Source organism: Saimiri boliviensis, chromosome 10 (genome assembly GCF_048565385.1).
Source record: "Saimiri boliviensis isolate mSaiBol1 chromosome 10, mSaiBol1.pri, whole genome shotgun sequence".
Taxonomy (NCBI): Eukaryota; Metazoa; Chordata; class Mammalia; order Primates; family Cebidae; genus Saimiri; species Saimiri boliviensis.
The window spans coordinates 40,028,612-40,044,872 of record NC_133458.1 but is presented as its reverse complement, the minus strand read 5'-3'; the positions used below and the strand labels follow the sequence as shown (position 1 = coordinate 40,044,872).

Below are 16,261 nucleotides of genomic sequence, written 5' to 3'. Positions count from 1 at the left end.
AGTCTAGACTAGAGCTGAAATTTGTAGTCAGCTTGCATCGATAACGCTTGTCGAAGCAATCAGCATCTTGATTCCTGTAATGTGGTTTCTGTAATTTCTTTTCCTAATAGGTTCATTATTATGAAGATGGTAATGTTCAGCTAGTGAGTCATAAAGATATACAAGATTCCCTAACAGTGTCTGTAAGTAATTAATTCCACAATAAAATTTAACCTAATACCTCTGTGAAACCAGAACAGTTTTGGAGTGAACATTTTAAATAATGTTTCTGTTTCAGGTTAAAGTGTTTTCTGATAGATTAAAGTAATTATAAACCTGTACCTAACTATTTTTCAGCTTTATTGAGAGATCATTTGTATACCATTCTGTTCCCTTATTTAAAGTATAAGCTTCACATTTTTTTGTATGTTACTGACAGTGTTGGACAGCAGTCACCACAATCTTAATTTTAGAACATTTCTGTGCTCCTTAAAAGAGACCCTGTACCATTAGCAATCATTCTCCATTCTATCTAGCTCTTACCCCAGAACCGTCCCAGCCCTAGGCAGTGGCTAATCTACTTTCTGGCTCTATGGATTTGCTTGTGTTTGACATTTTATATAAAAATAATCATAATACATAGTCTTTCATGACTGGCTTCTTTCATTTAACATTTTTTCAGTGTTCATCCTTTTTGGAGCATGTATTAGTACTTTTTTCCTTCTTATGCCAAATAATACTCTATTGTATGGACATACCACATTTTATCCATTCTTCTGTTGATGGACATTACTGTTTTCTACTTTTTGCTGCTATGAACATTTGTGTACTATTTTTTTGCATAAACGTTTTAATTTCATTTTGGTATATACATAGGAGTGAAATTGCTGGGTCGTGTGGTGACTATGTTTAATCTTTTGAAGAACTGCCAGACTGTTTTCCATTTCATAGTTTCACCAGCAGTGTATAAGAATTTCCGTTTTTCAACATTTTTTTCAAAATGTTTCCTATTGATGATAGCCATCCTAGTCAGTATGAAGTAGTGTTTTACTGTGGTTTTTATTTACGTTTTGTTGATGCTAATGATTTTGAGCATCTTTTCATGTGCATATGACCATTTGTCTATCTTTTGGGGGGAAATACCTATTCATATCCTTTGGTCATTTCCTGATTATTCATATTTGTATTATTGAGTTGTAACTGTTCATATATTCTGGATACAAGTCATGTATCACATACATGATTTCAGTATTTTTATCCTTCTGTGTGGTGTTTTTTTACTTTCTTGATACTGTTGGCAAAATGGAACATTTTGGTTTTGATTTCTCTTTGTCACTTGAGATTTGATATATTAATAGAAACCATTGCCTACCCAAGATCATGAAGATATACTCGCGTGTTCTAAAAGTATTATATAATATTTTAGTCTTACATTTAGGTCTGTGACCTTATACCTAACTTTTAAATTGTATTGTACCTTTTCATTTCAGTAGCTATTTGGATCATGATTAAATGAAGTTTTTTTTAAGCTCATCTTTCAAATTTAAGAATTTTTGAACTTGGTTTTATTTCTCCACAGAATTATTTCACACATTCATTCCATTGTATGTGCAGTTGTTTCCTTGTTTATTTTTTTTTCTTTCTTTCTTTTTTTTTTTTTTTTTGAGACAGGACCTGGCTGTGTCACCCAGGCTGGCATAATAATCTCAGCTCACTGCATCCTCTGCCTCTAGGACTCAAGCCATTCTCCCACCTCTGCCTCTGCCTCCTGAGTAGCTGGGACTACAGGCACATGCCACCACACCTAGCTAATTTTTTTTTTTTTTTCGGGGGGAGGTAGAGATGGGGTTTCACCATGTTGCCCAGTTAGTCTTGAACTCCTGGGCTCATGCAGTATGCCCACCTTGGCCTCCAAGTGCTTGGTTTTTGTTTGTTTGGTTTTTTTTTGCCCCATGAATATTGACAGTATAACCTTAACAGTGAAATTTTCTCATCTATTTGTGTCATATACCTAAAAGTATCCATATTATAAACATCAACTGCTTATATACAAAATAAGCTAATTTACAAATATTAAAGAAAAATGTATTTTTAACTTAAGAAAGCATTTAATTTTAAGAAACATGTATGAATGTGTTAAGCCAGATGCTACCTAAGATAAGCTATATATTTATGTATACATATATGTATTATTTTGAGACAGGGTCTCACTTTTGCCCAGGCTTGGAGTGCAGTAGTGTGAACACAGCTCACTGCAGGCATCAGACATCCTGGACTCAAGCAATCCTGCTGCCTCAGCCTTTCTAGTAGCTGGGATTACAGGCATGTGCCACCACTCCCAGCTAATTTATTTTTTATAGAGATGGGGTTCTCACCATATTGCCCAGGCTAGTCTCAAACTCTGGGCTCAAGCAACCCTTCTGCCTTAGCCTCCCAAAGTGCTGGGATTACAGTCACGAGCCACCACACCCAGGCCCTGAAGCTATATTTTAAAAAATTTTTTCATTAGCACTTAAGTGATTTCTGCTTTGACCTAATTGGTACTCTCCTTGCAAAATTTACCAGTGAAGAAAACTTACTAATGACTGGTTTTCTATGAGATGTTCTATTCCATATAGTTATGTATCATGTAATAACTACATTCAATATTATTCACATAACAAGGGTACTTGGTGCCATCTTGTTTGCGGAGTTTGGCATTGAACAAGGATGCTTCCTGGCTGGGTGTGGTGGCTCATGTCCATAATCCTATCACTTTGGGAAGCTGAGATGGGTGAATCGCTTGAGGTCAGGAGTTCAAGACCAGCCTGGCCAACATGGCAAAACCTCATCTCTGCTAAAAATACAAAAACCCCGTCTCTACTAAAAGTACAAAAATTAGAGGAGTCGTGTGGCTGAAGCACTAAAATTGCTTGAACCCGGGAAGCGGAGATTACAGTAAGCTGGATCACACCACTTCACTCCAGCCTGTGCAACAGGGTGAGACCCTGTCACAAAAAAAAAGGTGCTTTCTAAGAGAAATTTGTTCACAAAATTACACACTGTGGGGTTTTGAGAGATGATAGTAATTAAACTTGACTAATATGCCAGTTTGTGCTCAGTTTTTTTTTTAGGAATAACCATTTTTACTCTAAGGAGGTTTTCATTGTTTCATATTTTTACACCATATATATAAAGTATAAGGTATTCAAGAATTTTACATTAACACTGTTTATTTTTAAAATTCAGATTTCTGTTAACTTTACTATTAGGAAAAAGCAAACAAATTCATCTACTGACACATGGAAAAAATAAAATCTAGGAAAAAAAGTCCAGAAAAATTACGTTCTTCCCGACTAGTGATTTTTTTTTTTTTGTATCACTGTTCTGTTACATGATGTTCAGTAAATATTTAGCAATATTTAAAGAATCACCAATTAGAAATCTGTACCAAACTTCTTACCCATAAAGGTTGTCTATTGGAATGCATGTGCAGAATTTAAAATTGAACTTTTCATCAATGTGTTTATCATTCAAATTTCACTTTTCTTAGCCAGCTTAACTCTGAAACCAGGCTTATTCTGTAGACTTTTAAAATAATTTTACCTATTTCCCCTTTAGACTTAGAATATATTGATCTTACAGTATTTTTCTTTGGTATAATTTCCATCTGTGTTATTTATTACAACATTACATTAGCCATACGTATATTTTAAAATAATAGTGGTTTAGTTTAAATTACTATTTTGTTTTGGTTTTGTTTTTATTCAGAATGAAGTGCAGACAGCAAAAGAATTTATAAAGATTGTAGAAGCTGCAGAAAATGAATACCAGGTATGATTTTTTAAAATATTATATAAGCTACACTCACATATGAATTAATGGCACTGAAATTTTAATTTCAGCCATAAGCCTGAATTTTTCCATTGCATAAGTTAGCGTCTTTTTATTGTATGTCTGCTTTTAACACAAGGACAGACTTACTAAGGTATAGACAAGAAGAGTGGCAAATAAATTGAATTTCATTAATATTTTGTATTTTTAAAATACTAAGACTAGGTTTTAGCCAACTATAATTTCTGAGTGCAGATTGAGTATCCCTAATCTGAATTACTTGGGGCGAGAAGTGTTTTAGATTTCAGATTTTTTTTTGGATTTTGGAATATTTGCATTGTATATCTACCAGTCAAGCTTCCGTAATCTGAAAATTAGAAATCTGCATCAGTGCTCCAATGAGCATTCCCTTTGAACATCATGTTGATGCTCAAAAAGTTTCAGGCTTTGGAGCATTTGGATTTTTCAATAAGGGATGCTCAACCTATATCAGTCAAAATATGCCAGACTTTAAATGACTATTTTGTTTCTGGTTGGAAATTTTAATTCAGGTTGTGTTGTACCATTTGGATTATGTGTTACCTGCTTAGATCACATTTATTTTGTATTTTACTTCTTATGTTATTTATCAGCTTCTAAACTACACTCTTGAATTTAAGCATTTAATTTGTGAATTGGACAAGTTTTTACTTCTTAAAAATAGTAATTTATAAATTGTTCTGACATTAAATAAATTCAAAATGAGGACACAAATATTAAATCTGATTTATAATTTTGTTTCACTAGGCTGCTTAAATAAAACTTGTTCTGAAAACATCTGTGTGCTTTATAAATTGTTCTGTGTCTTTGCTTTACTTTAAACTTCTATTGTTTTTCATAGACTGCCATCAGTGAGAATTATCAGACAATGTCGGACACTACTTTCAAAGCCTTACGTCGACAATTGCCAGTTACACGCACTAAGATTGATTGGAACAAGATTCTTAGCTACAAGATTGGCAAAGAGATGCAGAATGCATAAGATGAACATTGCATGACCGGATCATTTTAGTGTCTTTGCGTTAAAAAAATTATTGCAAAAGTATTCTGAACTGTCAAGCTGCCCAGTCAGATGGGCTATTGCCATTTAAAATCACTGTAATTAATTAGTTTGATTAGAGCACAAAGCTTAGCTAATCAACCATTATTTTTCATTTTGTTTGTTCTAAGAGGATTGAAAATCAGTTTAAATGTCTTTCTGTTAGGACTTTCTTACAATGAAGAGATGATTCTTCTAGTTTATGGTTAAAAGTTTTTGAAGTGTTTCAAAAATATTTTACTAACTGTAACCCTAAAATTGTTGTCTTTTGGTTTATGAAATGGGTAATTTTGATATTTCCCCAGTTCTTTTTAATGGGGTCAATAATGGACATTATAGATTAAGGTGGTTGATGGATTTAGCCATATATGCTGCTAAAGAAATTGTCTACCTTTTCTTCCTCACCTATTCCATTTATGTAAGGTTGAGATTAGAGAGAAAACATTTTCTATATCAATTGTGTTTAAACCTTTCAAGAAGGTTATTTAGCTAGCTTAGTGTTTAACTAAATTTTTTTTAAACAAGGCAAAGTCTAATGCTGTTTTGAGATTCTGAAATTAAATGAAAATACTTATTTCAGAAATGCATTTAATGCTTTTTTCTTGTGACAGTTATGCAGATCAGCTTGAATTCCATATGTCCCTGAGTTATTTTTATCATAAAGCCACAAGTGTATTATAACAAGGCAAATTGTAATATATATAATCCTGAACTCATGACCATGTCTCAGTTTATTTTTTTTCTTCGATTGAAAAGTACTGAAATTCAGTGTGACATTGAAATACAAATTTTCCTATTTATTTGAGTAGAAAATCACTTACCAGTGAGTCATATATATTTTAAAATACTTTCTTTGGATATTGTAATTCTTAACTGGTTGTAAATTAGAAAAGCTGGGATTACATATGGTGTGTGGTTACAGTCTAAATTTTTTTATCCTCCTATGCATCATAAGCATGTTTGTGATATTTTAAAAAATAGTTCTACTAATACTACAGGAATTTAAAGCCTGTGGTGAATGTTAGTATTTACCATAGGGAGTGAAGTGGCGTTATGGTTTCATTCAATAGAGTATTGCTTATTACACTTGAGTGGAATCCATTCCTCACGTACTCCTGCAGATGTCTGGGCCTGGATTTTTTTTTTTTTTTTTAAGGAAAACACTTTTATTATGTACAATAAAATACTTCATTAGCTTGAATTGTATAGGTTTTTAAAAATTCTCTCAATGAAAGCATGTTTAATTTCCTTTTAAAGTCACTGTTGGGCTTTGAAAGCATTGAGAATATAATATGAAATTATGATCTTTTTGGCTAAATCATCTTTTCTTTAGTTGTAAAATTAGTTTTAGCACATTGGGATTCCTAAAGTAAATGAATTGGTAACATTAATTATCAATTCCTTTTTAACCTATATGTATTTTGAGAGTTTGATGATGGTGAACTAAATACTAGATCTAATTGAAAAGCTTAGTTGTATCAGGCTATCATGAGTTTGTATCCCATGAAGGTCATCAATTACATGTCTCTTTTTTAGTCTGGAATGCATTATTGAAAATATATGCAACTGCTTTTAAGGTGATGTGCTTGTGAGATGGAAGATCTATCAAAAATAATTTAGAACAGCCTGAAATAATGATTGCACAGAGTAGACTAGTCTTTTATAGTGTAACAATGGCATTTATTAAAGTGAAAGAAAAGTGGAAACTTAGTATCCTATAGCTTAGGGATGTAGTTTTAATAGGAGCCATTATGGCTGCTTTGCTGAGTAGGCTGAAGTGTGGTGGCAAAGGCACAATCAGGGAGAACAACTGGGAGATTACTGCAGTAATCTAGTTGAGAGAGCATGCTGGCTTGGACCTAGGTGGTTGCTGTAGAGATGGTATGAAGCAGTGAGGTCTGGATAAGGTAAAATGAGCAAAACTTGAGAAGAGATTGATCGTGGAGTGTGAGATGAAGTGAACCATCAAGGATGTTTGGGGCTTGAGAAATTGAGGAAGATTGCAGGAGCAATTTTAAGTAATTTTTAAGTAATTTAAGTAAGAGGTTGGTTTGGGGAGGCTGGTCAGGATCTCAGTTTTCTATTCAAAGGAGAAATATCTTATGTAGCAGTTAGATACAGGAGACAGGAACCAGAAGAAAGCTCTGGACTAGAAGAATGGGAAAGTGAATGAACCTGGGGAAGAATTTTACAGGCAGACAGGATGAAGGACCTCAATGTTAGTGATAATCAATTTAAAGTGAATGAGACCAATGATGAGCATGGTTCTGTGTTTTTCTTCAACCATGTAAAGCTGTATGGGTGCAGGCCTAGAGTAGATGAAATAAATTTCACCAAGGTTATGGTTTTGCCAAAAGTGAATGAGTGACCACATGAAGAGGGGCAAGGTATAATGATGGCCTGTGGAATTTCACTGAAGGCTTGAGACAAGGGGAGGGATAGTGAAAATGTGGTACAACCGGTGGATTATAGGTGTGTTAAAGTAGGGGGACTAGAAAGAATGACCTAGAAATGTAATAAGTGGGTTGGGTGTGGCAGCTCACACCTGTAATCCCAGCACTTTGGGAGGCCAGGGCGGATCACAAGGTTGAGAGATTGAAACTAACATGGTGAAACCCCGTCTCTACTAAAAATACAAAAATTAGCCAGGCATGGTGGTGGGCACCTGTAGTCCCAGCTATTCGGAAGGCTGAGGCAGAAGAATCGCTTGAACCTGGGAGGTGTAGGTTGCAGTGAGCCAAGATCACACCACTGCACCCCAGCTTGGTAACGTGGTGAAACTCCATCTCTACTAAAAATAATTAGCCGGGCGCGGTGGCTCAAGCCTGTAATCACAGCACTTTGGGAGGCTGAGGCGAGTGGATCACGAGGTCAGGAGATCGAGACCATCCTGGTCAACAAGGTGAAACTCCGTCTCTACTAAAAATACAAAAAATTAGCTGGGCATGGTGGCACGTGCCTGTAATCCCAGCTACGCAGGAGGCTGAGGCAGGAGAATTGCCTGAACCCAGGAGGCGGAGGTTGCAGTGAGCCGAGATCGTGCCATTGCACTCCAGCCTGGGTAACAAGAGCGAAACTCCGTCTCAAAAAAATAAATAAATAAAATAAAAATAAAAATACAAAAATTAGAGTGAGACTCTGTCTCAAAAAAAAGAAAGAAATGTAAGAAGTGGTAGGCCAGGCGTGGTGGCTCAGGCCTGTAATCCCAGCTACTTGGGAGGCTGAGGCAGGAGAATTGCTTGAACCCCTGAGGGAGAGGTTGCACTGAGCCGTGATCGTTCCATTGCACTCCAACCTGGGCAGCAAGAATGAAACTCCGCCTCAAAAAATAAATAAAATACAAAAGAAAGTGTAGATTGGGGGCTTGAAACTGAGAACTTCTTAAAGGCAGATGCTGTGTAGGCATCTCCAAATTTAACGTTCTGTTATGCAAAAGCTTATTGTAAGTTTGGCCAGTAGTGCTGGCTATTGGAGAATATGCAAAATATTCACAGATTAAGATTAAAATAGCCAATTAAACTTTAAGGTTCAGTTGGCATTAGAAATTAATGTTAGGTTATTCATAATTAAGCAAATGTATTTGGAGGACTGTTCTAGACATAGTGGGGTCTGGAAAACTGTTTCTTAAAGGACTCTACAAACCAGCCAGGGAACAACTGTTTTTCAACCGTTGTCACATCACAACATATATAAAAAATATTTGTGGCCAGGCACGGTAGCTCACACCTCTAATCCCAGCACTTCGGGAGGCCAAGGCAGGTGGATCCTTTCAGTCCAGGAGTTCAAGACCAGCATAGGCAACATGGCGAAACCCTGTCTCTACCAAAAATACAAAAATTAGCCAGGTGTGGCGCACGCCTGTAGTCCTAGCTACTTAGGAGCTGAGCCAGGAGGATCATCTTGAGCCTGGGGAGGTTGAGGCTGCAGTCAGCTGTGATCTTGCCACTGCACTCTAGCCTGGGTGAGAGTGAGACCCTGTCTCAAAATACATGAAGGCACACTTTATACACACACACACACAGCATACTGCAGGAAATTGACAAGGCTGCCTGTCAATTACCGTAAGAAGATCAGCATCTTGACACACCTTAAATCTGTATAGGAAGATGTGCCATGGATAACACAGACTGTTTATAAAATTAACTTCAAGCCTTGCCTAAGATAGCTTTTAAAGAGATGTCAGGCCAAGGGAGGTTTTCCAGAAAGGATGAGTTTTAAACTGCTTTGGCAAGTATGCATGCCACTGGTAGGCGGGGAAATCCTCTTGTATCTCAATGAAGCATTATTATGCAGATAATAGGTTTCTGGTAAAGAAATGTCATGGGTCAAAATGTCATCCAGTTCAAAAAGAAATCTGACTTTTTAAAACAGCACAGTACAAAATGAAATTATAACAGTGAAGTTAAAAATAAGTGTTCTTATAAACTATAGTATGGCTAATAAGATGTTTTATCTCTAGTTTCGGTATAATCTAACAAAAGTATACTAGTTAATGTCAGTTTCCATTTTTGCAATGTGACTGTATCAGAAAACAGATTTTTTTCACACAAACTTGCTAGAAAACACACATCACAGGTCCCAAATCAGCAACTGACTCTTGTAACATGAGCCGTTGGACAATCTGCAGTTAGAATACGCTGATTAGTAGAAGACTTAAGGAAGCACAGTTGGCGTATCTTAGAAGATAGATGACTTCTGGGAAAATTTGCAAAATGCCTAGCTCTTTAACCAAATAAATTTTCAAAGAATTATTCAGGATGGGCATGGTGGCTCACTCCTGTAATTCCAGCACTTTGGGAGGCTGAAGCAGGCAGACCACTTGAGGTCAGGAGTTTGAGACCAGCCTGACCAACGTCGTGAAACCCCATCTCTACTAAAAGTACAAAAATCAGCTGGGTGTGGTGTCAGGCGCCTGTAATCCCAGCTACTTGGGAGACTGAGGCAGGAGAATGGCTTGAACCCAGGAGGTCAAAATTGCAGTGAGCTGAGATCGTGCCACTGCAGTTGAGCCTGGGTGACAGAGCAAGACTCTGTCTCAAAAAAAAAAAAAAAAAAAAAAAAAAGGAAAAGGAAAAGGAAAAGAAAGATACTGTTCTTGAAGAAATGGTTGAGATCATGCCACTGCACTCCAGCCTGGACAACAGAGTGAGACTCCATCTCAAAAAAGAAATGTATTTGACTTCATAAAAATTAAGATTTTTAGGCTGGGTATGGTGGCTCACTCCTGTAATCCAAGCACTTTTGATGCCAAGGCAGGCAGATCAGCTGAGGTGGGGAGTTCAAGACCAGCCTGACCAACATGGAGAAACCCCGTCTTAATTTTTTTTTTTAACATTTTCTACATATCTTAAAAATGCTCTATCCAAACAGTCAGAAGGCATCACTCACAAGGGAAAACATTTGCAACTTAACAGATGGTTACTTTTTCTCACATCTAATGAGTACCTACAGCACAATAACAAAAGAGTGTTATTGGACACTAGAAAATAGTGTCCAATAGAAAATTGAAAAGCACAGGCCAGGCATGGTGGCTCACACCTGTAATCTCAGCACTTTGGGAGACCATGGTGGAAGGGCCACTTGAGCCCAGGAGTGCACAGTTAGCCTGGGCCACATCGTGAAACTCTGTCTCTACAAAAAAAAAAATACTAAATTATAAAAAGAAAATTGACCGGGTGCAGTGGCTCACACCTGTAATCTCAACACTTTGGGAGGCGGAGGTGTGTGGATCATGAGGTCAAGAGATGGAGACCATCATGGCCAACATGGTGAACATGGTCTCTACTGAAAATACAAAAATTAGCTGGGTGTGGTGGTGTGTGCCTGTAGTTCCAGCTACTCAGAAGGCTGAGGCAGGAGAATCACTTGAACCTGGGAGGCGGAGGTTGTTGTGAGTCGAGATCGTGCCACTGCACTCCAGCCTGGAGACAGAGTGGGACTCCATCTCAAAAAAAAAAAAAAGAAAACTGAAAAGCAGTGCCCGTGGCGCCCGTGACACCTGAGCCCCTGACATTATGGAGAGCCTTACCAGACTTGGGCTTCCTCACTGGACCTTTATTGAGAAACAAACATATTTAAGCTACTGCTATTTGCAATTTACTTCTTGTCACCCCTGCCTTTCATCCTATACAGCATTTAGTACCTGAAATAGGACCCTACAAGTGTCAAAATCTGAAGTGTGGCATTGGTTAAGGCAATATATGTCAACAGGGGTTCTACTGACATCTGAGTCCGCCACAACATGCAAGACTGTTCTCCTGTACCCCTAGACACTAAATGCCAGTGACACCTCCTAATCCTTGTGACAGTGAAAAATAATGCCCTAGAGGAAGGGAATATGACTCCAGTGACTAGGGGGATTTAGTAGAGCATAGATATTGCAGGCTGGAAAGCTGGTGACCCTTTTTAGGCAATGATAAAACATTGAAATTATCGCCTTGAGTACCTTAACAAGTAGATTGACATGACAATAGGAAAGATGGCAGAGAAGACTCAGGATGGAAGAAAGAAGTTAGAGGTAGCAGCCATACTGAATTCCTCCTCCCATGTCTGTGTTATTTGAGGAGACATTTGAGCCCTGCAGAACTTCTTGGAACATCAAACCTTGCAAAGATCACCCTGCTGGGTGCAGCAGCTCCTACCTGTAATCCCAGCACTTTGGGAGGCTGAGGCAGGAGGATCATTTGAGGTCAGGAGTTTCAGACCAATCTGGCCAACGTAGCGAAACCCCATCTCTACTAAAAACACACAAAAAGTAGCCAGGCATGTATCACGCACCTGTAATTTCAGATACTCAGGGGGCTGAGGCAAGAGAATCTCTTGAACCCGGGAGGCAGAGGTTAAGTGAGCAGAGTTAGCACCACTGCACTCCAGCCTGGGCGACAGAATGAGATTCCATCTAAAAAAAAAAAAAAAAAAATTAAAATGTTCTCCATTCCACTGAGACTGTCAAGATCCTTCTTTCTCTTGCTTGTAATTTCTGGACTGTAGGTCCAAAGTAATAACCAAGACGAGGTTAAAGGCAGAGATGAAAATAAGTGTATTGCCCTTACCCCAAGCCCGTTGTCTTATAAAGTGTATTCATTTTCTACTGCTGTGTAACAAGTGGCAAAGTTAGGTCTTAAAACAGTGCAACCTTATTAACTCACAGTTCTCATGGGTTCAGGCACATGTCGGATGGGTCTTCTGTTCATAGTTCCACAAGGCTGAAATCAAGGTGATGGCTGAGACAGCAATCTCATCTGAGGCTTGGATTCCTCTTCCAAGCTTATATGGTTGTGTTGGCAGTTCCTTGTGAATTGAATTTTGGAATACAGCAATTATGTCATTTGTTGACCAAACCACAATATTTTTGAGAGAAAAGAGAGCTCTTAATTATTACATTGAAATAAAAGGTAAATAGGAACTATTCTGGACAAACTGCTATGTGTGGTCACCCTAATCAACTACAGTGAACTTTGAAAGCTGTGCAGCACCGGTTGTAGCCAGGAAAGATAATGGATAGTGAAGAACCTTCCCTGGGAATGATGGATAAGGAGTGTTTCTCAGAAAGGAGAATCAGGGGCTACCTTATGAACTAAGCCATAGACCTGCTACCAGAATAGGGAGATCTTGTTTCATTTCTAAATTGCAATTATTCTTTTCCTACATTGTATATTAAGAGTGTTGGGGCACATAACATCTTTTAATTTATAGTTTGCTGGATGATGAGATGCATTCGTTTTTGGTGATGAGAATTGCATATTCACCCTGGATCTTGGACTTTGAGCTGACTGTAGTGAGGGATAGGTCCTTGGAGGGGGATAAATATACTCCTCTGTGTGTAGTAAGAGGATGTATTCACCTAAATCAAAAGGGGTAATCTGTGGTGGAAGTTGGTAGTTGCCCCTTCAATATTTATTTTTAGCCATGAGACTAAATTCTGGCTAATGGGATAAATGGAAGGGGTAGAGTAACTCCTGGGATTTGCCCTCGGGGTCAGAACCTGAGTACTCCCCTTTTCTCTCTCTGCCTCCATCCTACTCTTTGAAACTTTGATGCCACCGTCCTGAGCCATCAGGTCCAGGCACAAATGGAACTGAACATTCTCCTTCACACTTTGAAACACGATACCAGCTCAAACATATACCCAGCTTTCTACCTGAGAGAAACAAGCTTTTTTTTTCTGTCTTGATCGCCTTGTAGAGAAACAAACTTCTATCTTGTTTAAGCCTCTGCTATTTTGTTTGTTGTCATCTGAAGCTAAACCTAGTCTTAAAACTTAGATCCTCACTCTCCACCTCATCCTATCAAAAAAAAAAAAAAAAAAAAAAAAAAATCATATGGGCTTAAAAATCTGGTCAAACCAAATAGTGAATATTTTGGAACTAATAATCTTGAGCTACAGAAAAACCTTCCTATAAAGTCAACAAAACTCGGCTTTTATAAAGGAAAAGATTGACAGATTTTTCCTCCCAACGCATTTAACATATTCTGGCCACAGTACATGTTAAATATTATACAGAAGAATATTCATGGGAGAGCCCCTTAGAAATGGTTGCAAACTATTTTTTTCTCTCCATCTGCGCTCACTCTCGCTCTCTCGCTTTATCGCCAGGCTGTGCAGTGGCACGACCATAGCTCACTGCAGCCTCAAATTCCTGGCTTCAAGTGATACTCCCGCCTTAGCCTCCTGAGTAGCTAGGACTTCAGACTCGCGCCACCACACCTGGCTAATTATTTTTATTTTTCCGTAGAGACGGGGTCTCGCCATGTTGCCCAGGCTAGTCTCAAACCCCTGGGCTCAAGCAAACCCCCTGGGGTCCACCCTAGCCTCTCAAAGTGCTGGGATAACAAGTGTGAACCGTTGCACTAGGCCTAACTTTATCTTTTAATTTTGTGTTTGGCATCTTTCGTGGTTAAAGATGTTATCACTATGTGTTTCACTAAGGGTTTCAAAGTTATGCTTGAAAGGGAAAACAGTTTGTGTTTCTGAGCCTATGTCTGAGTGGGATGAGATCCTGTTTCTGAAGTTCACGACAGGAATGGACAAGACTGCAGTTTCGGAGAGGCACCAGCAGGGGACACTGTTCGCATTTCAAGCTGATCGCAGTTCAGGTAGATGCTCAGCGGAGAAAAGAGGCCAAGGACATCCTGTGTCCACCCACCCCTTGGAGCATCTCCGCTGCTCAGGATTCGGCTATTACTCAGCAGAAGGGCACTGCTGGTCTGGAAAAGAGACTTTAGGATGCGGAAATAGTGCTAAGTTAGGGTATTGCCCGCTAACACCTGCAGAAAAGTTTGACTATATTCAAGCCAAGAACACAGGGATTCTTTGACTGTCCTTGAAATTAGAGACTCATCTGCAAATGTGAAGCAAGCTGTGATCTCTTTTCTCGGAAAAGTGCATTCGGTCTGTGCCTTGCCATTCTTCTGTCTTCTTTCGCAACTCAAAACACACACACTCTTCATACAGAGTTCATGGCCCCTATAATCCAGTATCTCTTGACCTGAATAATGTTCACACATATTACAGAAAAAAATGTTGCAGACCTGCACTGTTAAATTGTTTTCAACACAATTCATCATTTAATAAACTTTCCTCCAACTCTTCCTGGTTCCACACACTACTAGGTACTTGGTAAACGCAACGGTGAATGACACAGTAAAAGGCCTTAGTCACTAGAGGAGAGAGAAGCACTAAATAAGTCAACAACAACGAGAAGCCAGAGAGTGGTAACGGTATAAAGAAAACAGGGGAAAGGGCTCTGTAAGATGGCATGAAACCAAGATGAGAAGGAAGTGGCAGTCAGAAAACACGGGAGACAGTGTTCCCCGCAAGGAAGCAGCTTCTGCAAAGGCTGAGGTGGCGGTGAGCTTGACTCCTGGAGTCCTTGGTGTTTCTCTCAATTTCTTTCTTTCACTAACCACATTCAATCGACAGCCAGTTCTGTGCATTTTACCTCCAAAATACATCTCAGGTAAGTCCACTTCTCTCAATTTCTAATGCTATCACCGTAATACAGACTACCTGGACTGTGGGAATAATCTAACTTTTTTGTTTGTTTGTAAGTTCAACATTTACTCTCATTTCCCTCCAGTCCATTTGCTATCTAGCCGCAGAGGAGTGATTTTTATTTTTATTCATTATTTTATTTAGTTTTATTTTGTTTTGTTTTGTTTTGAGACAGAGTCTCACTCTGTCACCCAGTCTGGAATGCAGTGGTGCGATCTCGGCCCACTGCAACCTCCGCCTCGCGGGTTCAGGTGATTCTCATGTCTTAGCCTCTGGAGTAGCTGCAATTATCCATATGTGCCTGGCTAATTTTTGTATTTTTACAAAATAGAGATGAGGTTTCACCAATTTGGCCAGGCTGGTCTCAAACTCCTGGCCTCATGCAATCCACCCACCTCAGCCTCCCAAAGTGCTGGAATTACAGGTCTGAGCCACCACATCAGCCCAGGAGTAATCTTTCTATAAGCCAAATCTTGTCGTTTTCCTTTCTTGCTTAAAACCCCTCACATCCCTTGCTAATGAGGAAATGGCCTTCTCAGGGTAGAGACAGAATGACAGATAAAACAAGAGAGCTGGCTGACATGGAGGGTCCTGCCCCTTACCCCTTACTCCTGTACACTTAGTCACACTTTCAGCAACAGTCACCTACTAACAGTGGCTTACACCAGGGTCTACAATCTATGTATGGCTCATGGGTGAAATTCACAAACATTCTTACCTTGACCAAACTCTCTAGTTAGGCTGTTACTGAGCTCTTTTCTTTTTTATTTCCTTTTTTTCTTTTCTTTTGTTTTTTTGAGACAGAGTCTTACTCTGTCATTTAGGCAGGAGTGCAGTGGCACCATCTCAGCTCACTGCAGCCTCCACCTACCAGGTTCAAACGATTCTCCTGCCTCAGCCTCTTGAGTAGCTGGGATTACAGGCATGCACCACCACATCTGGCTAAGTTTTGTATTTTAGTAGGGATGGGGTTTCACCATGTTGACCAGGCTGGTCTCAAACTTCTGACCTCAGGTGATCTGCCTGCCTTGGCCCCTGCAGAGTGCTGTGATACAGGCGTGAGCCACTGCACCCGGCCTGAGCTCTTTTTCAGCTAGGCCTCAACCCTTAGGCTTCCGTGTTTGTCTCTGCATTGTTCAGTTTTAGCAAGAATCCTGCTAAGTCAGTTTAGCCAGAATCCTTTACCTCAGATGTTTCCGTTTATTAATGTTTTTCATCTGACCTGCATCTTGTTCCTTGGCTATAAATTTCCAGTTGTCTCTGTTGTATTCAAAGTTGAGCTCAAATGCCTCTCCCCCATCCCAAAACCCCATTGCAGTGGCCCCTACCACTATCCCAATGGTAAGTCTATCTCACCTTCTTTAACAAATGTCATGAGTAATTTTTCTTTTAATAAA

The 16,261-nt window shown here is 39.0% G+C and overlaps 1 protein-coding gene across 1 annotated transcript in view; it reads left to right on the top strand.

Annotated features, from left to right (window-relative positions):
- CAPZA2 (capping actin protein of muscle Z-line subunit alpha 2) overlaps positions 1 to 5,586 on the top strand; it is a 54,641-nt gene extending 49,055 nt beyond the window's left edge. The window contains exons 8-10 of the mRNA XM_039472674.2: positions 111 to 182; positions 3,730 to 3,792; positions 4,673 to 5,586. Coding sequence (XP_039328608.1) covers positions 111 to 182; positions 3,730 to 3,792; positions 4,673 to 4,813 — 276 coding nt within the window. The 3' untranslated portion in view covers positions 4,814 to 5,586. The remainder of the gene's footprint in view (positions 1 to 110; positions 183 to 3,729; positions 3,793 to 4,672) is intronic.
- Positions 5,587 to 16,261: the final 10,675 nt, after the last annotated feature.